The sequence below is a fragment of the Rattus norvegicus genome, chromosome 8, assembly GCF_021556685.1.
Source record: "Rattus norvegicus strain SHRSP/BbbUtx chromosome 8, alternate assembly SHRSP_T2T, whole genome shotgun sequence".
In the NCBI taxonomy this organism is placed as follows: domain Eukaryota; kingdom Metazoa; phylum Chordata; class Mammalia; order Rodentia; family Muridae; genus Rattus; species Rattus norvegicus.
The window spans coordinates 95,245,166-95,268,707 of NC_141541.1; the positions used below are offsets into that span (position 1 = coordinate 95,245,166).

A 23,542-nucleotide genomic window follows, 5' to 3' on the forward strand; every position below is an offset into this window, starting at 1 on the left:
AACCAAAGATTATACATGGAGGGACCCATGGCTCTAGCTGCATATGTAGCAGAGGATGGCCTTGTTGGGCATCAGTGGGAGGAGAGGCCCTTGGTCCTGTAAAGGCTGGATGCCCCAGTGTAGGGGAATGCCAGGGTGGGAAGGCAGGAGGGTGGGTAGATGAGGGAGCACCCTTATAGAAGCAGGGGGAAGGAGGATGGGATAGTGGGTTTCTTGGGGGGGAAACTGGAAAGGGGATAATGTTTGAAATGTAAACAAAAAAATCCAATAAAATAAAATAACAAAAATAAAATAGATGTGTTAAGTACAATCATTCTAATCATTGTAATTTAATCATTGTGATCATTAAAAATCAATATAATGTAAATACTGTTAAAATAGTTCCTATACTATATTAGTTAGTGAATGTTGACATAAAAAAAAGTTAGTAATAAGATAAAAAGGTCCATAGAGGACTGATGGTATAGCTTAGTTATAGGGCGCATGTTAGTATGAGAGAGACTGGGGACACTCCACCCCACCCCCCATCCTACCCTCCACCAAAAAAAGGGAGTCGGGAGAAAGAAAAGAAAAAATACTGGTGCATTTTTTTCTTTCCTGAATGTTTCCATCAGGTCACTGTTTGAATTCATTGATATGAAACTCAAATGACCCTGACTAATAAAGTCATAAGCAAGCACATTTTAAAAAAAGCTTCATTTTAATTTGTGTTCACAAAACCATTCATCAGACTGAGTTTTATACTCTGTAACTAGCAATCAGGACCACAATTATTCACCCATAATTAGCATATATTCCTAGTATTATGTTGGTTTAATAGGGAGTGATGGAAGCAATAAAGGGATTGCTCTTAGCATTTTCTGTCTTAGCATTCTGATAGCTTAAATATATTACTTGGTTTTGATAAGCTTTGAACTAGGTTTTATCTCTTTTTATAGATGAGGAAATCCAGACTTGAGAAAACTAAGTACTTGGTTCAAGTCATTCATCTGGTAAGAAATTTTAATTTTTATACTCAGGATATCTTGACTAATATGTTTGAGGCTCTATTTTCTGTTGTATTTTTATGCTCTGGATTTCTATAAATTGTCCTTTTACTAAATACTTTTTGGGTTGTTTATTTGTACTTCTTTGACTGGGTCTTGCTCACTGGGTAGACTTGCCTAGCCTAGAACTCACTGTGTAGACCAGGATGGCCTTGAACTCATAGAGCTCCACCTACTGGGATTAAAGGAACTCTTACCAAGCCTGACTCTTGCATTAAATATTTGGTGTAGTGGAGTTTGTTTTGTTTTGTTTCTACACTAGACTCTTTCGTGGGAAGAGGCTTGTCATAGGTTTTCTTGACACAACATGGGAAATATTATGTGTGTGTGGTTTAAGGCAGTGTTGTAGGGACACACTATGCTAAGAGACTGTGATGAGATAAACACAAAGGTGGAAGTTAATACCTAAAGATCTTTATGGCAGCTTAACTGTGTTACAAGAACAGGCCGCATGTATGCGTAGCTGATAAATTGGGACGAAACCTAGTCCTTAATTACAGTTAGCTTGAGAAATACTGACTTAAGCCCTTGACGATGTAGCTCAGCGGTAGAGCAACTGCCTTGCGAGAAATACTGACTTAAGTAACCTTAAAATATGGAGAAAAATACTAAGAACTGAAATTTGTATTGCATGTTAGGTTAGAAAGTGGCATACCTGTTTATGTTCTAATGTGTGATTAATTTTATAGTCAGCCCACTGAGGAAGCTGGACCTAGTGGTTAATTTATATCTATAAGTCCAATGCACAAGGGAGTGCTGAGCAGGAAAGCATCCTGGCCTGCACAGTTTCATTCTGGCCTCCACATGCATACACATGTATGAGCATCTACACAACATGCCTGAACATCAGCACATGCGTGTATTCCCCCCAACATCCACTGAATAAAACTACATTTGCATTTTCCTTATGATTCTTTTTTTTATTTATAAGTGTGTGCACATGCCTATGGGTGCCAGTGGAGGTCAGATGGTGTCAGGTCTCCTAGAGTTACAGCCAGCTGTGAGCAGCCTGATGCGTGCTGGCGCCAGAGCTTAGTCCTCCTCCAGGACAGCAAGTGCTCTGAACTGCTGAGCATCTTTCCAGCCTTTCTTCTGTCGTTATCCACTTACAAATGTTTTAATCCATTATTAAAAGGCATGGCTTTGTTTTAGTATGCCACATTTCTTTTTATCAAAAGCACATTGTTTTATATATGGTAGTGGTTGAATTTTTGAAAATGTTAGACTAAATTAAATATGATTTAAAAATTTAAATCATATGATTCATGATAGACATATCTTTACTCATTAAAACCAGTCTTATGAGAGCTCTTGAAAGCAAATTCATATGAAAACTGAATATTTTATAAGAAAAACTGCAAATATTTACACATATTTTATTATGAAAAGATAGATTACATATACATAGCCAATAAGTAAGTTAAATAGATCCAAAAAAAAAAAAAAAAAGGTTGTCAGAGCTTGAGACTCAAAATGATTCCTAGTGGCTTTTATTTTGGTTTGACTTTGATTTCACACAAGGTATTATTCTTCAACACTCTCTCTCTCTCTCTCCCTCGCTCGCCCGCTCACTCACTCACTCACTCTACTCACTGTGTGTGTGTGTGTGTGTGTGTGTGTGTGTGTGTGTGTGTGTGTGTGTGTGTGTGTGTGTGTGGTGGTTGTTGTTGTTGAGACAGCATCCCTGGATGGCCTAGAACTTGCCAAGTAGCCAAGGATTCATCCATCTGTCTCCACGTTCTCAGTGCTGGAATTACAAACACATAATACTGCACCAAGCTTTTTAAAATGTAAAATGGTGTGCTGGTGTGTGAGTGGGATCTGAGTGTGTACAGGTGTGTGGAGAGCAGGACAGCAGTAAGATGTCTTACTCAGTTGCTTTTCTACTCATTTCGTAAGATAGGCTCTCTCATTTGAACCTGGAGTCAAAGTTTCAGCCAGAATGGCTGGCCAAGGAACCCACAGGATCTGCCTGTGGTCACTCTTAATGCAACACTGGGGTCATAGGCACACTCCACCATGACCAACTTTTACTTAAGTCCTGAGGCTCCAAACTCAGGTTGATAATTGCATATCAAGCCCTTTATTCCTCGGATGTCCACTGCCTGGCTTTTTTTTTTTTTTTGGATTTTCTTTATTTATATTTTAAATGTTATCCCCTTTCCCGGTTTACCATCCATAAACCCCCTATCCATCCCCCCCTTCCCCTTCTTCTATAAAGGTATTCCCCCACCCATCCACCCACCCCTTCCCGCCTCCCTACTATGACATTCCCCTACACTGAGGGGTACAGCCTTGGCAGAACCAAGGGCTTCTCATCCCATTGGTGCCCAACAAGTTCTTCCTCTGCTATATATGCAGCTGGGGCCATGGATCTGTCCATGTGTACTCTTTGGATGGTGGTTTAGTCCCTGGGAGCTCTGGTTGGTTGGCATTGTTGTTCTTATGGGGTTGCAGATCCTTTCAGCTCCTTCAATCCTTTCTCTAACTCCTCCAATGGGGACCCCATTCTCAGTTCAGTGGTTGGCATTTGCCTCTGTATTTGTCATGCTCTGGCAAAGCCTCTCAGGAGACAGATATATCAGGCTCACTTTAAAACATCACCCTCACTGACCCTCTCCTAGTCGCTCCTTCCCTCAATCTTTACCCCATTCCCCGGTTCCCTTCTCCTCTGAGCAGGTGGGTGTCCCCTTGGGTATCCCCCCACCGTGGCACATCAAGTCTCTGCAAGGTTACATTGCCTGCCTTTTTGACGTGGGTTCTGGGAATCTCAGGTCTTCATTTTTTTTTTTTTTTTTTTACTTCCTAATAGTGATAACTTTATTTGTCTATCTTTTTTTTTTTTTATTAACTTGAGTATTTCTTATATACATTTCGAGTGTTATTCCCTTTCCCAGTTTCCGGGCAAACATCCCCCTCCCCCCCTCCCCTTTCTTATCGGTGTTCCCCTCCCCACCCTCCCCCCATTGTCCCCCTCCCCCCAACAGTCTAGTTCACTGGGGGTTCAGTCTTAGCAGGACCCAGGGCTTCCCCTTCCACTGGTGCTCTTACTAGGATATTCATTGCTACCTATGAGGTCAGAGTCCAGGGTCAGTCCATGTATAGTCTTTAGGTAGTGGCTTAGTCCCTGGAAGCTCTGGTTGCTTGGCATTGTTGTACATATGGGGTCTCGAGCCCCTTCAAGCTCTTCCAGTTCTTTCTCTGATTCCTTCAACGGGGGTCCTATTCTCAGTTCAGTGGTTTGCTGCTGGTATTCGCCTCTGTATTTGCTGTATTCTGGCTGTGTCTCTCAGGAGCGATCTACATCCGGCTCCTGTCAGTCTGCACTTCTTTGCTTCATCCATCTTGTCTAATTGGGTGGCTGTATATGCATGGGCCACATGTGGGGCAGACTCTGAATGGGTGTTCCTTCAGTCTCTGTTTTAATCTTTGCCTCTCTCTTCCCTGCCAAGGGTATTCTTGTTCCCCTTTTAAAGAAGGAGTGAACCATTCACATTTTGATCATCTGTCTTGAGTTTCATTTGTTCTAGGCATTTAGGGTAATTCAAGCATTTGGGCTAATAGCCACTTATCAGTGAGTGCATACCATGTATGTCTTTCTGTGTTTGGGTTAGCTCACTCAGGATGATATTTTCCAGTTCCAGCCATTTGCCTATGAATTTCATAAAGTCGTTGTTTTTGATAGCTGAGTAATATTCCATTGTGTAGATGTTCAGGTCTTCATTCTTACAAGACAATCACTTTACCACCTGAGCTGTCTCTCTCTACCTTCTAGATTTTTTTTACCTGATTCAACCTTAAATTTGAATACATTAGTTACAAGTGCCACAAATTTAGCTGATTATTAATGATTAGCTTTTTTTATAACATATAAAAGTTTGTTTGAACAACACATCTATTGAGTCTTAAAAATTGTATTATCCCTCTGCTTATTGATAAATTACTCCTATTTTCATGTGTAGGAATTGCTACTAAATTGTTTCTCAGGTTAACCTTCTACATACACTGAATATTGATTGTGTATCTTCAAAAATAAATGTGTTCTATCTTAAGCTGGAAATCTCTTCCTGTCAGCAAAAGTTATGCATGTGCTTTATTTACTCCTTTTCCTGCTAATGCAGCTCACTGTTAGATTTACTTATTAGAATTTATTGTAGTACATGCATATGCCTTCAGGAAATCTAATGTGTTCCCATTCTGTTCACTCAAAAACAAAACTTGGGATTGTAGAGGTTTTGTTATCCACGAGGTCTTAATTATGGCTGTGTTTTCATGTCTTGCTTTTTATTTTTCATCTCAAGCATATTGGTGTGTGTATGCTTATGGTTGTTTTCTAAAATGTGAGATGAAACATGCCTGCACCTCAGCTGCTTGGGACAATGAGGCAGGAGGGTCACAGGTTTGAGGCCAGTGTGAGAAACATAGCAAGGCCCTGTCTCAGTATAAATTTTCAAAAGGGATGAGGTACAGCTCTGCAGTTGAGTATTACAGGGGAAGCCCTGCCCTATCAGTACCGAGGGAATGGAAACCACAGATTGCCAACAAGACAGCTTGCATAACATTTCACTTATTTCTCCTTTTAACTAGTAAGTCACATGGGTGTGAGTCTCAGCGATCTCATTCTTGCAGTTTTGTACTGTATATCTGCATAGTTTCTTTGTGGATGTGTCTGCTCACATATTTTGTCCACTTTAAACTTCCTTGTATTGAAGAGGAGTTTTTTTATATACCAGTTAAGTACTTGGTCAGATATAGTGAACATAGTTGCCCCTTTCATTCTCTTTTCATTTTCCTTATGGTATTTCTAGCCCCACAGGTTTAAAATATCAGTACAGTAGGATTTATTTTCTTTGGTTGCTTTTTTTACTATTATTTCTTAGAAGGCTGTTTACCTCTAGGTCATGAAATTTTGCTTCTATATTTTCTTCTAAAAATTTTATAATTCTACATGTCATATTTAAATCTATGATCTTTTTAAGTTAATCTTGTACAAATTTGAGGAAGGAGTCAAATTCAGTTATAAGTATTATATGAGTTATATTTAAAAGATTATTGAAGAAATTTTTCTTACTCCATCAAACTGTTTTAGCAGTCTGTGAGGCCTATTCTTTGACCTTCCTAGAGCCCCAGAATCCAGCTGGTAAGGAAAGATGTAGACAGAAGTTAGGGTAAAAATGTAAAAACTGGAAGAGACCTATACTTACTTCAATTAAATTCTTATTAATTATCTATTGTGGCATAACAAATAACCCTCAAATTCAGTGGCATATGCGAGAACACTTTCTGTTATACATCCGCAGGTATTTGAAAGACTTAGCTATGTGTATTACTGATTTAGGAATCTCTTATAGAATGATATCCAAATGTCAATTGCGTCTGCACTCAAATCCAGACTTAGCTGATAGCAGAGGAGCTATCTAAAATGGCTCACTCCCATGGTAGTAACACAAAGCCTCAGTTCTTCATTATGGGTTCAACTCCTAAGTGTCTTCATGATATGGCAGCTGACTTGTCCCAGAGCTAAGTTATCTAAGAGTCTTTGGAAGCTGAAGTGCTTTTTGTGGCCTATTGAGTGCTGCCATTATCTCTTCTGCCTACTGCTATCATTAAATTTGAGTCTAAACGAGGGACTGAAGCACTAAGCACACTCTTAAAAAGGAATATCATGGAAATTGTGCTGTGTTTGAACTATCATATATTCTTGTCCATTATACCCAGAGTCAGTACTGATCCTAAGTAGCTGGTGCTCCTTCATACTAGATGCCCATTATTAGTTAATACAATGAATCTTTAAAACCAGGTGTTTGTAGTTCCATCCATTTTCCTTCGAATTTCATGAAGTCATTGTTTTTAGTGATTGAGTAGTACTCCATTGTGTAGATGTACCACATTTTCTGTATCCATTCCTCTGTTGAGGGACATCTGGGTTGTTTCCAGCTTCTGGCTATAATAAATAAGGCTGCTATGAGCATAATGGAGCACGTGTCTTTGTTATATGTTGGAGCATCTTTTGTGCCCAGGAGTGGTCCTATATCCAATTGTCTGAGGAACCTCCAGACTGATTTCCAGAGTAGTTATGCCAGCTTACAGTCCCACCAGCAATGGAGGAGTGTTCCTTTTCTCCACATCCATGGAGGGACCATGACTCTAGCTGCACATGTAGCAGAGGATTGCTTTATCTGACATCAGTAGAGGAGACCCTTGACCCTGTGGGGGCTCAATGCCCCAGCATAGGGGAATGCTAGGGCAGTGAGGCAGGAGTGGGTGGGTTGGTGGGGGAGTTCCCTCATAAAAGCAAGGGGAGGAGAATGGGATAGGGGGCTTGTAGAGGGGAAACAAGAAGAAGATAACATTTGAAATATAAATAAATAAAAAAATCAATAAATATATATGTATATATAAGATAATAAACTATTGAAGAAAATATTTTAAAAAATAAAATAATACAGATGTTTTTTTCCTTTGGTTTTTCTTTTCTTTTTTTCATTCCTATATCCTTGATATGTTCAATCTAAACATTTTTACTAGATTTTGCTATCAAAATAGAAGAGGCTATGTACAGAATTTTTTATCAACAAATGTGGCAGAAATAACATGAAGTAATCAAAATTTTTCTTTTTATATGCCTAAATAAAATGCCCATTTTCCACTTTGAATATTAATATTGTCCTATATACTGACTAGAATTTTGAATGCTTCTGTTGTAAAATTAGTCATTTGTTTTGTAATGAGACTTTATGAACCCTCTCCCATTCTTTCCTTTGTAATCTTGGTTTCTCTGGAATCTCTTGTAGGGAAGGACTTTGCATGACTTTGGAACTGGTCTCTAGTAGAACAGGGTGGGAGAATGAACACAGAAGAGCTAGAGTTACTGAGTGACTCCAAATACAGAAACTATGTAGCTGCAATTGACAAAGCACTAAAGAATTTTGAATACTCCAGTGAATGGGCAGATTTGATATCAGCACTTGGAAAACTCAACAAGGTATGCTCTTCTCATCCATTATCCAGTTAGTAAAAGGAATGAAAGTCAGAAATCTGTTTATGCCTGTTTACAGATTTAGCTAAATCTTGAAGTAAAGACTATAAAATGTAACTGAACTTCAGCTTTCATAAATGGCATTCTACTTCATGAGTTCATGCCTGTGTGGTCAGGCATACTACTAACACCTCAGCAGTTCTTATTCAAAGAAACAGTAGCACTAAAAGACACTAGTTGGTAGCAGCAGGAATAGTAGTATCAGTATCATTATTACTGGTACCTGTAACAGCAGGGACTGAGAAATATGTGTGATACTGTAAGAGTAAATTTTTGTAATGGAGCATCAGATGAAGTTCTGGAGTTCCTGGCACCAAAACAAAAAGCTGTAACTAGAAAGTAATAACTTCAATTTCCTTTCCTAATGGTGTAAGTGCAGCAACAAGACACACTTGATGCCTAGGCAAGCCTAGGTACAAATCAGTACTTTTTACAAAGGCAGTTTTAAACATAGTCCCTAAGCCTTATAACCTGACTTGGAATTAGCCTTCTTTCATAGTCTGATTTTAATCAAGTTCCTATAGAAAGGCCACTCACTGATCAGCTCTCAGCTTCCTGTTTTGACCCAATTTTGTTCTAATTTCAGTCAAACTTCTCTTTCTTCACACACATCGTTTTAATATGATTATTGTTCTTAGTGATTGGAGATGCCTCTAAATGATGGAAAAAGAATACATTCACAGTAACTGTTGTAACATCAAACAGCTTCTCCTGTCATTATTTGGAAAGAAATTTTAACATACACAGCAAGGAAAATAGATTGCAAGATCATTACCCTGCGAGTGTAAGGAAAAAGATTTTCATTTCCACTGTACAAAGGGTTTATCTTAAAATGGCACACACGAGCTTCTGTGTGGTAATAATTACCGCAACATACATGTACTTCCAACATTTACTGTGTGAGCTTTGAAAACTTCATCTCTCTACTATCCCGAGAAATATGGCTTCCTTTCAGGAGCTAGGGTTTTTGTCCTGCTGAAAGATTGCTAAGAGTCTCATTTTGAAGGCCATTTGGGAACAATTTTCAACAGCAATTCTTTGAATTATGGGCATGATTTAGACCAATTAAGAACATAATTAGCTTCTTATACATTAATCAGTATTAATGAAAACATCTTATTATATCTAAATAACGAAAAATAAGATAAGATTTTAGATGATACTAATTTTAAATTTTAAACCTATGCAGATATATACAGAGAGAGACATGCACATGCAGACATACATGGATGTATCTATTTGTTTATGTAGTCAAAACATGTTTTGTAGTCAAAATAGATTTTGGTATAAATCTAGTTACTGGGCACTCTACTGCTGACTTCTCCACTATATTGCCTCCGACAGTCAGTTTCTTTTGCACACACACTCTCATGCTCACACCTACCTTCCCCCCAACCCCCCTCCCTCTCTCCCTCTCCATAAACCATCCTCAGTGGGGGACCCATGATTTTTCTGCATCATGACAGTAAAGGTTTGCAAAAATTTGTGCCTTTATTCTCTACATATTTTGTACAAATTATTCTTTCATTAAAATATATATTTCTGTTAACATATAATAGTTATGTTTTAACAATATAATCTTTTTCAATTTTTTAATTTCAAATGTATGCTGATAAAGTTTTGAAAAAAATTCCATAATAATTTTTATAAAGAAATAGTAATAAAATGAGACATTTTTCTGTTTCACTAAAATTATTTTGTTCAAGGTTTTACAAAATAATGCCAAGTACCAGGTAGTACCCAAGAAACTGACCATAGGCAAGCGCCTAGCTCAATGTCTGCACCCAGCACTACCAGGCGGAGTTCATCGGAAAGCACTTGAAACATATGAAATCATCTTCAAAATCATTGGCCCTAAGCGCCTTGCCAAAGATCTTTTCTTATATAGGTAAGAGTAATTTTATTAATTATATACAATATAAAATATATTTTTAGCTAGGTGGGGTGATACATGCCTTTAGTCTCAGCACTCAGGAGGCAGAGGTAGGCAGATATCTATGAGTCTGAGGCTAGCCTGGTCTATATAGCTAGTTCAGACCAGCCAAGACTGTATAGTAAGACGGTTTCCAATATATATTTGTATATATGTCTAAACTGTTTGACCTTTCTACAATAAAATAAAAAATTTGAAAAATTGTTTCTTATGTAAATGTCAAATATGTGAATTCAGTGTTTTAGAAAAATGTAAAACCTTTCTCAAATTGTGTTTCTCTCTTAGCATGCATAAAAGTTGTCATTCAAAACTGTTGACACTAATTAGGCATTGCACCTTTGTAAGGTTGACAGATAGCCTGGGAAAACATACTTTATTTCTTAGTAGCGCTAACGTCATAAACCATCCTTTGACCATTCTTTCCTTTGGCTTCTCTGAAATGGCATTTTCTTTAATATTTTTTATTGTGTTTTACCACCCTTTCCTCATCCACCCCAACTCGACATCTGCCATTTCTTAGGGCTCTCTTGGTTCTGGCACTGCTTATGGCCATACCATGTGCATCTGAAGTGTATAACGTGACGCTATGAGGTGCACACACTAATGAAGCAGGTTCACATACCCCTCATTGCACGGACCTCTGGACCTTTCTTGCTTTGACTACATCTCCATATTTCCTCCCATGCCTGATAGCCTTGGTTTGTTTCATATACACTGAATTCAAATCGATGGCACAAGTGCCGTGCCGGCCCTAGCTTTAAACTCTTGGCTTAGTCATGACGCGTGTGTATCTTTTAAAGCCACTAAAACTTGACCTATTTAAAAATAAATCTCCCCTTCCAATAAACACTCCCTTCACTGTACTAAAGGTCTGTAAAAGGTACAACCATCAATCCCTTTCCACGAGCCTTAAATGTGAGTTGCACACCTTGTTAACCCTGTCCATATTCTTCTACTTCCTGTGCAGGCTCCCTGGAAGTTCTGTCTCAATGGTTAAGAGTAAGGTTGTCAAACTAATTGTTCTTGGACCACTTGTTTTTAACTCTTTGTACCCTCATTTACAAAAATGGAAATGATACTATTCATAATATACAGACAGTTCTTACAACAGTGTGCCCAGTAACCTACACAGAGCATCTGTCTACCTCACTGGTGTCTGCCATTTCAAATGAGCATTTAAACCGATGGAGCCTCTGGCCTTAGCTTTGTTTTTTGTTTGTTTGTTTTATGTATATGAGATTATTTTATTTAGTTATTTAATGTATATGAGTACACTGTACACTGTAGCTGTCTTCAGACACACCAGACATCCCATTGCAGATGATTGTGAGCCACCATGTGGTCACTGGGAATTGAACTCAGGACCTCTGGAAGAGCAGTCAGTGCTCTTAACTATTGAGCCATGTCTCCTGCCCTGTCCTTAGCTTCTTATACTCTGTTCTTCACATAGTATTAGAATGATCCTTTTTCAAATACATTAAAGAAATTATGTCATGTATGTCTTCTAAGATTTCATGTACTGGGTTGATACAAGTAATCTCAAATGTAGATTTTCCAACTCAGAACAGAGATCATCTGTGTGAGTGTCAGTTTTGTGAAGATTCTTCTCCATTGGCAAACTCTTCAGTGGACTTCAGCTGGCCATTCTGTAGGCCAGCTCAGTCCTTACATTGTCTTTCTATAGACACTATCAGGTCTCACAGGTTGACAAGTCACTAAGACTGCTTCCAGTACTAACACTATGAGCAAGTCCAGGCCTCCAGGCTTCCCATTGTATTTGGAGACACATTGTGGTCTATACAACTCACTGTTTAGATTCAATTAATTTGCTAGAGTAACTCATAGAATTCAGAGAAACATACTCATTGGCTATCATAACAAATATTTTAAAGGACACAAATACACAAATGAAGGAACCAAGGACAGGAGTTTCCTTCCTGATAGAGAGCTTCAGTACACCACTTCTTGAGTGTGGATGAGTTCCTGATTATCTCTACATCGTCACGTCCAGAAACTCCTTCGAGGTTTCTTTGTATACTTCATTGCATAGGCAAGATCAAAGCATGAACAACCATATGGAAACATGATAGGCACACACACAAAAAAAGCTCCGCACGACATTACTTCCTAACAGGTTAGAGGATCATTTTTTAAATGACAATCTTCTGATGGACTGTCAATCAAAGTAGATAAGAGTTTCTTTACAGCTACATCCAAGTCAAAATGGCAGGGAAAGATTAATTTCTACAGTCTAGCTCTAGAAAAAGGAAGTCCAGTTTTTATAATCAAGTGTGGGGTAAAGAGAGAGAGAGAGAGAAAGAGAGAGAGAGAGAGAGACACAGACAGACAGACAGACAGACAGACAGACCGACCAATTTCTGAATCCTAAAATGCCATAACAAAAACAAAAGTTTTGTTCTTTGGTTTTTTTTTTGTTTTTGTTTGTTGTTGTTGTTGTTGTTGTTGTTGTTGTTGTTGTAGTAATACATTGGATTGGAAGCAAAGATGTCAGCAGAGAGCAGAAAAAGACAGAAATTGAGGAGACAGAGTTGTCAATGAGGGTAGCTTCTGGTAAAGGCAGGATATGACCCTAGGCACACAGAAGGCAGTTTCACAAAAACAGAATATGACTACAGCCTCAGGTCAGTGTTCCTAAAATTTTGGGCAGAAAACTACTCAATTGAACTTGACTTCTACTTCCCATATGAAACAAGGAGTAGTTTGAGAGTCTCCATTAATCTTCAAAGCACTACCTGAGTGCAGAACATGGCACACGGGTCTTAAACATAGAAATACTGGCAGTTGTGTTCTCCTGTTCCTAATACTCACAAATAGTTTAAACCTAGTACTAAATATTCTAATAAGGTACTATTTACTACTTTAGGAAATCAAACCAGGCCTATAATCCTAATCTAATTAGCAGGTTAGTTTCAATTCATTAAGGAACTGACATAAACTGAGAGCTGCATGTTTAAGGATCCTCCAGTGTACCATATGTAAGTAAGAGTGTAGGGATTCTTTGTGAACAGGACAGGCAAAGGCCTGGAGTCTACATAGGGCATGGAAGGCTCTCAAAGGAACAGAATGGGCTGAGTTAGGAGTACATGAATGAAATGAGGGAGTGCACACGGCTTGTACAGTGGATGCAGTAGCCAGAAGGTAGAAATGGTCAAAACTGTGTTGGTAGGAAATCTATGAGACATTTTTCAAGAAAGTTATAACTTCATAGAAGTTTTGGATTCTACCTGAAAAGGTGATGAAAATATGGCAGTCTCTGCTAAGTAATCATAAAGATGAGATAGAAAGAATTTACTCAGGAACTGGCTGCAAGGGAAACCTGAGGAGAGAACATAGCCTGTGGCCGATGGTTGGAGGAGATTTGTTTTGTTTTGTTTTGTTTCATCTGAGACAAGTCTTTTTACATAACCCTGACTGTGGTGGAACTCACTATGTAGACAAGGCTAGCCTTGAACTCACAGAGACCCACTTTCCTCTGCCTGCTGAGTACTGGGCATGCGCCACCACATGAGTCTTGGAGGAGACATTTTTACAGTAGGTGCAAACATCACTTCTAGATAGATATATAGCTATGACCAGCTAATAACAGACACCATATTTTAAAATACTAGTTATGGAGGAGAAAAGGCAGACTCCTAGGAAACATGAGAATTCTTGTTTGGAATTGTGGAATTAAAAGGAGTTTGTGAGGGAAGGTCTCATGGCTCAATGGTAGCGTGTCTGACTCCAGATCAGAAGGTTATATGTTCAAATCACATCAGGGTCATGTATCTGGGCTGGAGAGATGGCTCAGAGGTTAAGAGCACTGACTGCTCTTCCAAAGGTCCTGAGTTCAATTCCCAGCAACCACATGGTGGCTCACAACCATCTGTAATGAGATCTGCTGCCCCCTTCTGGTGTGTCTGAGGACAGCAACAGCGTTCTCATAACATTAAAAAAGGATGTGAAACAGCTAGGAAGTGTGTGTGTATGAAATTCAGGTGAGAGAACTGGCTTAGTTTAACAGATGTAGAAGTCATTAATAGATAATATTTATTTGCTGTAACCTGTTTCATCAGAATATATGATATACTTGCATATAAATTAATGTTGGTGCTGTTTTACGTCTTCATTTTTTTAACAGTTCTGGGCTGTTTCCTCTTCTTGCCAATGCTGCTATGTCTGTAAAACCAACACTGCTCAGTTTGTATGAGATATATTATCTGCCTTTGGGGAAAACTCTGAAACCTGGTCTCCAGGGATTGCTGACTGGTATTCTTCCTGGCTTAGAAGAAGGATCAGAGTATTATGAGAGGTAATGGTATTTGTTCCTCTTTGGTATTACAAGTTATGAATTAGTCAGAAACCATCCTTAACTGTTTTTTAACATCACAAAATTAATTATTCTAGATGCATAAACATAACACATTAAGATTTCAGTAGCATGGGACTGGAGATATGGCCCAGCAATTAAGAATATTGGTTACTCTTGCAAAAAAAACTAGGTTGGATTCCTAGCACTGAAGTGACAATTCACAGCTATCTATAACTCTAGTTCCATGGAATCTGATGCCCTCTTTTGACCTGCCTGGGTACCAGGCATTTGTATAATATTGCATGCATACATGCAGATAAAGCATTCATGTACACATTAAAAAATAAAAATTAAAAAATATTATTAATGCTAGAGAGATGATTTAGGGGTTAAGAGCACTTGCTACTCTTCCTGAGGACCTGATTTAGAGTCTCAGTACCCACTTAGATGCTCACAGCCATCTGAAACTCCAGTTTCAGGGGATTTAGAATCTTTTTCTGGCTTCCACAGGCATCAGACAGTTAAGTGACACACAGATATACATTCAGACAAAACAGACATACATATAAGATTTCAATAGCAATAAAAACTGTTACAAAGTATCTTATTTGAACACTTTTTAATGTTTCCTAATTGTGTTCCATTTCTTCATCTGTAAATGAAGCAAGACCTGTCTGTATGTTTCCAAACCAAAGCAGTCCAGTGCTTAGCACATCTAAGTCACTCGAAACTTATGACCCATAATTTAAAATAGTGATATAACAGATAGATTAACAAATAAGGAATAGTGTGAAGTGGATCCCTCAGCCAACAGTGTTTAAACTGCTAAGTTGGAGAAAATATCCTGGCACCAGTACACTGCTTTTCACTAGCTGTCTCCATAACACTTGATGTGCAGTGTTAAAGAAACGGTCTGTTCTGTTTACAGCCTATTGTTATAGACAATGTGTTGTGTTGTTACAGGAAGAAAAATGAAAGAAATCGAGTTTAGTTGGCAAAAATAGGAAATGCTGTTTAACTTATAAGAAGACATAATGATTTAAACTTAGATAATTTAATCAAATACACTGCCCAATTAAGGTATTCCAAGTATTTCCACAATACAATGATAATCTAATTCTGAAAATACTGGATTATCTTTATAGAATACATTGCAAAGGATACAATGTAGTCAAAACTTAATAGCATAATTTGCTCTTTATGTTATCTTCTTTACTGTCAACCATTATTATCAAGTGTCTTTGTGTCTGATGTGTATGGAGGCTACCGGACAACTTAGTGCCGTTGGTTCTCTCCTACCTTCATGTAGGCTCCAGGGGTGGAAATCTGTTCTACAGCTTCCATGGCAAGTGCCTTTACCCCGACACACTTCTGTGGCCCATATGGTTTGCTTTTATTAATTACCTATTTGCTTATACTTATAGAAGCGTAACATAAAAGTAGTTCATTTAATTTAGAAATAAGTTTTAAATTATACTCTCAAGGGAAGTACAGGGTCAGTAGCATTTAATTCTACTAGTTCTAATTAAAACTTAATATAGAAATTAAGTAATCTCCTTTCTGACTATAGTGCCCTATTTATGTTCTGTTACATATTCCTTATAAGTACTATGAAAGGGTTCATAAATGTGTTATTTTAATGCATAGATACATTAAGACCAGAGATTAAATATTAAATCAACAACTGAGGTCATATATGGCTTTGCTGTACTATACTATAATAGACTTCTGTATATTGAATTAATTGTTTATTTTGTTTAAAACAAGAGTCAGTCACTGATAACTTTAGTTTTACTTTTGTCATATATCCAATTCTGTTATATATTGTGAATTACATGTTATCATTGTAGAAAGAGGTATCTAGAAATGTCTTAAGGTTTTGTATGAAGTCAACATAGGTATGCTAAGACTGATTAACTAAGTATGTTGCTTTATTGCTTAATATGCTTAGCCCACTGAGGTAGGCACATGCTTCAGTGCTGTTTTCTCCCTTTTACAGATGGAGACTGAATTGAAAGGATTAGGATTTATGCAGCTAATATACACGGAAGCAAGACCTGTACCCTGTCCTCTGACTATGAAGTGTATTCTTCCAGACTGAGTCACTTGTTTCCAGGGTGGAGCTCATGACTGTGCTGTGTGTCCTGTCCATTAGTTTAGAAGAGAGTGATGGTTGATTACTTTTCTCTGATACTGAATGTTTCCTTTCTTGTACCCTTCCTTCTGTTGTGTGCTCCAGAACAAACACACTGCTGGAAAAAGTTGCTGCCGCCGTAGAGCAGTCAGCGTTCTACAGTGCCCTGTGGGGCAGTCTGCTCACCAGTCCCGCTGTGCGCTTACCTGGAATCACATATGTTCTGGCCCATCTGAACAGGAAGCTTTCCATGGAAGATCAGCTCTATATAATTGGCAGTGACATTGAGCTCATGGTGGGTTGACATGTCACAAGTGTTTCTCTGGAGCCAGACAGTCCAGACTATTCTGAGAACCATGCCGTGGGCAACATTCCTGTTTTCATCAAAGAAAACTAGCAACCAAAATTCTGAATAATTATTAATATTTTTAAACATTAATTTTTCATGAAAAAGACATTATTGTTTATACCTGTTACCTTTCATTTAAGCAAATCATGATTTTAATTACCTGTCTTGTTTACTAATAGACCACTGTTACCAAAGCTACATTTATTATAATATCCCAAAGTGGACCTTCTCTCCAGTCCTACTTTTCCTTATTAAGAAAGATGTAATTTAGACAAAGTGATATAGCTAAATTCTGAAAAAAGAAAATAGACACTGATTATGTTCTTATATTTGAAATTGGCAACAGAAGGAAATCGATATAGGATGCTTAAACTTGGGGGCAGGGAATTCATTTTCAGAGTTCTATTTTTTGATTAATCTTATTTTCCATATTATGATATGACTGATATTTTATGTATGTGAGTACATAGTCTGTCTTCAGACACACCAGAAGAGAGCATCGGATCCCATTACAGATGGTGTGAGCCACCATGTGGTTGCTGGGAATTGAACTCAGGACCTTTGGAAGAGCAGTCAGTGCTCTTAACCGCTGAGCCATCTCTCCAGCCTCTGATATGACTGATACTTAATATACAACTTTAGTTAAAATTAGTTTATTACTTGCATTCACTAAAATTGGGCCATCTTACATGAATTTTTTAATTAAGTATTTTATTAATTTACATTCCAAATGTTACCTGCCTTTCTGTTCCCCATCCCAGAGTTCATCACCTCATCCTCCTTCCCTTTCACTCTGAGAGGGTAACCCCCTCACCCAACATCCTCTTTCCCTGTGGCATCAAGTCTCTAGAGTATTGGATGCATCCTCCCAATGAATCCGACAAGGCAGTCCTCTGCTACGTGTATGCCAGGAGCCTCAGACTAGCCCATGTATGCTCTTTGTTGGTAGTTTAGTCTCTGGAAGATCCCAGGGGTCTGGGTTGATTGGCAATATTATTCTTCCTATGGGGTTGCCGTTCCCTTCAGCTCCTTCAGTTCTTCTCTAACCCTTCCATAGGGTTCCCATACCTCAGTCCAATGGTTTGCTGTGAATATTTACATCTGTCTCAGTCAGCTGCTGCTAGAGCCTCTCAGAGGACAGCCATGCTAGGCTCCTGTCTGCAAACACAACATAGCATCAGTAATAGGGTCAGAGTTTGGTGGTCCCCCATGACATGGATCCCAAATTGGGCTGGTCTCTGGATGGCCTTTCCTTCAATCTTTGCTCCATTTTTGTCTCTGCATTTCTTTTAGACAGGAGCAATTCTGGGTCAAAAATTTTGAATGTGGGTTGGTGACCCCATCCCTACATTAGAATCCCTGTCTTTCTGCTAGAGGTGATCTCTTCAGATTCCATCGCTCCGTTGTTGGTCTTTCTGACTAAGGTCATCCCACTGAGTCCTTGGAGCTTCTCACATCCAAGGTCTCTGGGACTTTCTACAGGTTCCCCCTGTCCCCCACCCCCAGCAGCTGCATATTTCCATTCATTCTCCTGGTCCTCTGGATTTCTCTGTCTTCCCCCCCATAACTGATCCTGTCCTCCCTTTTTACCTCTGCCTCCCCTCTACTACCCAGGTCCCTCCTTCCCTCTGCCTTCCATGATTATTTTGTTCCCCCTTCTAAATGGGAATGAAGCATCATTACTTGGCCTTTCTTTTTTGTTAAACTTCTTATGGTCTCTGAGTTGTATCATGACTATTCTGTACTTTTTGGCTAATATCCACTTATCAGTGAAAACATACCATGCATGTCCTTTTGGGTCTGGGTTACCTCACTCAGGATGATATTTTCTAGTTCATCCATTTGTCTGCAAAATTTATGATGTTCTCATTTTTAATAGTTGAATAGTATTCCATTCTGTAAATGAACCTCATTTTCTGTATCCAGTCTTCAGTTGAGGGACATCTGGTTGCTTCCAGTTTCTGGCTATTACAAATAAGGGTACTATGAACATAGTGGAGCACATTTCCTTGTGTTATGGTGGGATATCTTGGGTATATGCCCAAGAGAGGTATAACTGGGTCTTCAAGTAGAACTATTTCCAATTTTCTGAGGAAGCACCAGATTGATTTCCAGAGTGGTTGTACCAATGTACGATCAGTCTCCTAACCACTACTATAAAAAAGACTCAGACAATTATAGTAACTCCAAATCACTAGATCCTTATGGTTCACTCCTTTCCTGTGGTCACATCCTTGAAAATGTTGGTCTGTTTTCTGAGTTTAGTTTCACTCCATCCAGACGGGTAATGTATCTTGAGCCATACCGTGGGTGTGGTTTATTCACAGTTTATGACACACTTGAGATTAGTATGTGTCTGTGTGTGGTGTCATTGGTATGTTGCTTTATGTTGTTTCATATGCTCTTGTTGACAAAGCGTGGTTATCCTTCCATCAGTCAGTAGGCATTTGACTTGCATCCCACTTGTTGCAAGTGTAGATAAAGCTGCCGGCCAACATTTGTACAAACATGCTGTGTAGACATGTGATGGGGCACCGGGTAAAAAGTCACTGGTACTGACACTAACATTTGTAGCACTCTGTGATTAGCATAGGAATATTTTCTCTGTCTTAGATAGATGAAAAGTTACCAGGGTAACACTTCCTAGGATGCTATCAGCTTTCTTCTTTCAGGTGGAAGCAGTAAGTACTTCAGTGCAGGACTCAAGTGTACTTGTACAGAGAAGCACCCTGGACCTCATCCTCTTCTGTTTTCCTTTCCATATGAGTCAGGTAAGAAAGCTAATGTCGTCAATGTGTAGTTGTTTTAAAGGTACTGTATTAAAATATTTTCTTTATACAGAAAACAAATTTCTTTTTTGTTAAGTAGAAATTGTGAATATTTTAAAGAGAAATACTCAACAATTTGATCAGAATATAGTAACTGAAGTCCTAAGGCCCAGGCCTTGAAGTTTGCTCACAGGTGAGGTGTCTGGCGGCACCTTATTTTGCTTTGGTGACTGCGTGCCAGAGCTTTAGGGGAGTTAGCCATTGTTTGAGAACCAAATAGTGTCTAGGCCATTTGCTACAGATTTCACTACAGATAAAATCAACTGAACCGACAAATCATTAATGAAGTGTTTCATTACTGGGACTTAATTTAATCAATCCTTAATTTAAAAGAATCTGCTGTGAAAATTAAATTTTTGCCATGCCATAGTAGTGCGTACCTTTAATTTCAGCACTCGAGAATCAAAGACAGGCAGTTCTCTGTGAGTTCCGGGACAGCTCAGTCTACAGAGGGTTCCAAGACAGTCCTGGCTGCATAAGAACTGTCTCAAAAAAATAAATTTATTTCTAAAATAGGAAAAACAGAAAGGACTTTGTCGTTTTCATAATGGCTACTAGTTGAGAGATTAGCAATTTCACATTATAACTGGCAAAAGTTTTTTTTTTACTACTTTGCTCAATTTTTTACTTCATTTAATTTGAAAAAAATAATAATTGAAGACTTTCATAGTTCATTGAGTTCATTGTTGCTGGTTGAGACACTTCCAGTTTCTATTTTGAGCCCCCCCCCCCCCCCACTCAAAGTATGGGCCTTTTCTGCCCTCTGGGATCTCCTATTTTCCGCATTGGGAGTAGCCAGCTGGGCCGTGGGGTGAGGGGTTTGTTTGGGGGGGGGGGGGGGAGTTAGGGGTGTTGTTTTTGTTGTTTTTAATTTTGTTAAAGTCTTGTAAAAAACAAAGAATAAGTCAAAGAAATGTGTGTAACAGCCTAACCTTACTGCCTGGCACTTAGGAAGCTCATTCCTTATTGACCTCTAATACTGACCTTCTTCCTGCTGAAACGTCCCACATTAATAATCTCTCCACTGAGAAGCTCCTCCACTGCATCTGAGCTAAATCTTAGGCTTAAATTGATGAGAATTTAATTTGGAATCTCACTAGATCGGTGATTATAATGACACCTTGCCTGTACTCTCCTCTCTCCCTGTTCCCGCCGTCCAGTCTTCCCAGCCCTCCTGTGCTGTTTCCAGAGAGCAGCAGTGTGGAGCAGTCTCGCAGTGTTCATCGTTCTGTTACTATTGCAGCACTGCTCTCCCCGTTCCTTTCACGTTGTAAGGCTCCCAAGCCTGCAGAGTCATCCGTGTTCCCCACTTGATCGTATTCTTAGCAGGTGTTGGTTTTCATTGTAACTCAACAGACCCCTCATTGCCTACCTGCTCTGGACACACTGGTCGTTAACTTACGTCAGGGAAAGCTGACCTGATTATCTACTATTAAGCATTAGTTAAGATTATAGAGATCTTTAACACCTTGCAATGTGTGGTGACGTATTTCGAATGACTTCTTTCTTAGCCATACATTCAACATACAGATATGTTGGTGGCACATACCTGTAGTTCCAGCATTGAGGAACCTAAGGCAGGAGGATTGTAAACTCAATAGTGAGACCTTGTGTCCAAAAAGGAAAGAAAAAGTTATATCTTAGCTGGGAAGTAGCTAATGCATAACTTTTTCTCATCACCGTTGCCTGACATGACACACCTTAAGGGTGGTTTATTTTAGCTTACTCTTTCACAGAGTCATCGTAACAAGAAAGGCATGGCAGGAGACGGAGCAGTCTGTGCCAATGGGAACTTGCTGCAGCAACTGTGCGTTCAAAGTCCAGCTCCCGCTCACACACCTCCCCATGTCCTTCAAAGTAGACTAAGCCTGGAGCCAGGTGTTTGTGCTCTAAGCCATAGCATTTTAAAAGCAGCAACTTTTATTTTATTTTATTTTATGTCTGTGTGTGTCCACAGTACTTATATGGAGGTAAGAGGACAAGTTGCAGGATTCAGTTCTCTTTGTCAACATTTATGAAGATTATGTAGCTTATCAGGGTTGGCAGCAAGCACCTTTACCTATTACCCATCTCACCAGCCCCAAAGCATAACACTTTGTCAGTAAAAACGTTTAGGAACTTAAACCCCAGGCTTGATCCTAGTTGCCCATCATTTGTTGTGGGCCCAATCGGATCAATTTTCTTTGCACTGTTCACAACTCTAGAATTTAATGGAGATTGCACATCCTGTGCACATGCCCAGTCTGGTTAGCTGCCTGACTTAATCCATTTATGCCACACCAGCCTCTAGACCTCACCCAGGTGCTCACCTAGTCTGCTTAACCCAGAACCCACATCTGGGCATGGGTCAAGGCTTATGAGTCATTGGAACCTAGGCTGCCTGCAACATCTTCAACCCTCAGGCTGTTCATAAGTGGCACATCCTGTTTAACATCCTAGCCTGAAGTGTGGCTCTCACCCCTCCCAACTGGTCAAATGCGAAGAATAATTGATCATGAGTGCCTGACCTGAACTAATACAGACTTAACACAACCCACACCCAAAGCTTATGGGACATCATGAAAGGGGGCAGAAAGTCCCCCTAAGAGCTTGAAGGTCAAAACATCTGCTTCAAGACTGTGTCTTCTAAATATGACACCAAGCTGTGCCCTAAATTCTAACAACATGCTTGCCTAAGCAAGACTCGAACTATAACAACTCCTGTTGACATGTCAACATGGATGTTGGGAATCTCACAAAGCCCTACTACTAGATGAAGAGTGCAGGCAATTAATGACTGCTGAGAGAGAGGTCGTAGCATCATTTTTCTCCAGGAATGATTCCCCCAGTTGCTTTCTCTGTACTGAGTCGTCAGCCCTAAAAATGTATATACTCACAACAACACTAAGTGGACTCAAAAGGTTGTATTTATGTATTTATAACAACTAATGATAAAGAAGGTATGAGTTGGAAAAGGAGGTGGGACATGGGAGGACTTCTAGGAAGGGGAAACAGATGTAATACAGCTTCATATATGTGAAACTTAAAAAATTTTGACACTGCAAAGTTTTTAGCCCAGTGTCTGGAAGCAGTGTTAACTCCAACATACACAGTCATTCATAATTTAATTTTCTCTTGGAATTGCCAATATTATTTATAGCAATATTGTTTCTGTTTAAATGAATGACTACTAAATGTCAAAATCTAAAAGATCATATTTAATATTAGGTATTACCCAAGGTATATAAAAAACACAGCAAAAGTTATACTCAGTTCTTTAAAAGCTGTTCATTATAAACTAAGAAAACTATCCTATATTTGTGTAAAAATATAAAAATAGTATACAAAAATACTAAAATTTGTGGACTGAAAATTGTACCTCGAATAACAAGCTCAAATTTCAATAACTTTGTTTTAAAAGAACTGTGAAGCTGGCCAGCTTTCCTTCCTATTTTCCTCTTTGTCCATGTACTGGAATTGAGTCCAAGATTTCTTGCAAGCTCATCTACCACTGAGCTATACCATCAACTTATTTTCTTTTGTTGTTGGTGTTTTTATTTTCCTCCAAGAACATGGCAGCAAAAATTGAAAAGATTATAAGTATAATAGATGCCTTACTCAGCTGCTTGGCATACAGATATTCCAGTGGCTTAACTTGCTTCTGACTTTTTGGGAAGTGTAAACCCAGCAAAAGAAAAAGGAAATACATCTTGATAGTCTTATGGTGTTTTCTTTGTTACGTAACTAGTTTCCACCCTGTGGGCCTCCTGAAATACCTAGGCATCACACTTGACACATTTTCTAGCTTACTGACAGTGTCTATAAAGAATAGGCATAGTGTGTCACTTGTGGATGCCCTGTCCTATGATACTGCAGCTATTGCTAATTCTGATGATGGCTCCCTTTCCTTATCAGGAAGGCT

At 38.9% G+C, this 23,542-nt stretch overlaps 1 protein-coding gene across 11 annotated transcripts in view; it reads left to right on the top strand.

Annotated features, from left to right (window-relative positions):
* The window catches only part of Dop1a (DOP1 leucine zipper like protein A), a 102,540-nt gene that overhangs the window by 21,758 nt on the left and 57,240 nt on the right, over positions 1–23,542 (top strand). For 7 of the 11 annotated variants that reach the window (XR_015626662.1, XM_087562236.1, XM_087562240.1 and 4 more), the window contains 6 exon segments: positions 939–992; positions 7,841–8,031; positions 9,792–9,973; positions 14,160–14,330; positions 16,570–16,759; positions 19,486–19,584. Coding sequence is in view for 10 of the 11 variants with exons in the window: in XM_087562236.1 (XP_087418362.1) it covers positions 7,894–8,031; positions 9,792–9,973; positions 14,160–14,330; positions 16,570–16,759; positions 19,486–19,584 (780 nt within the window). In the remaining variant the exon portion in view is untranslated. 11 annotated transcript variants of the gene reach the window in all.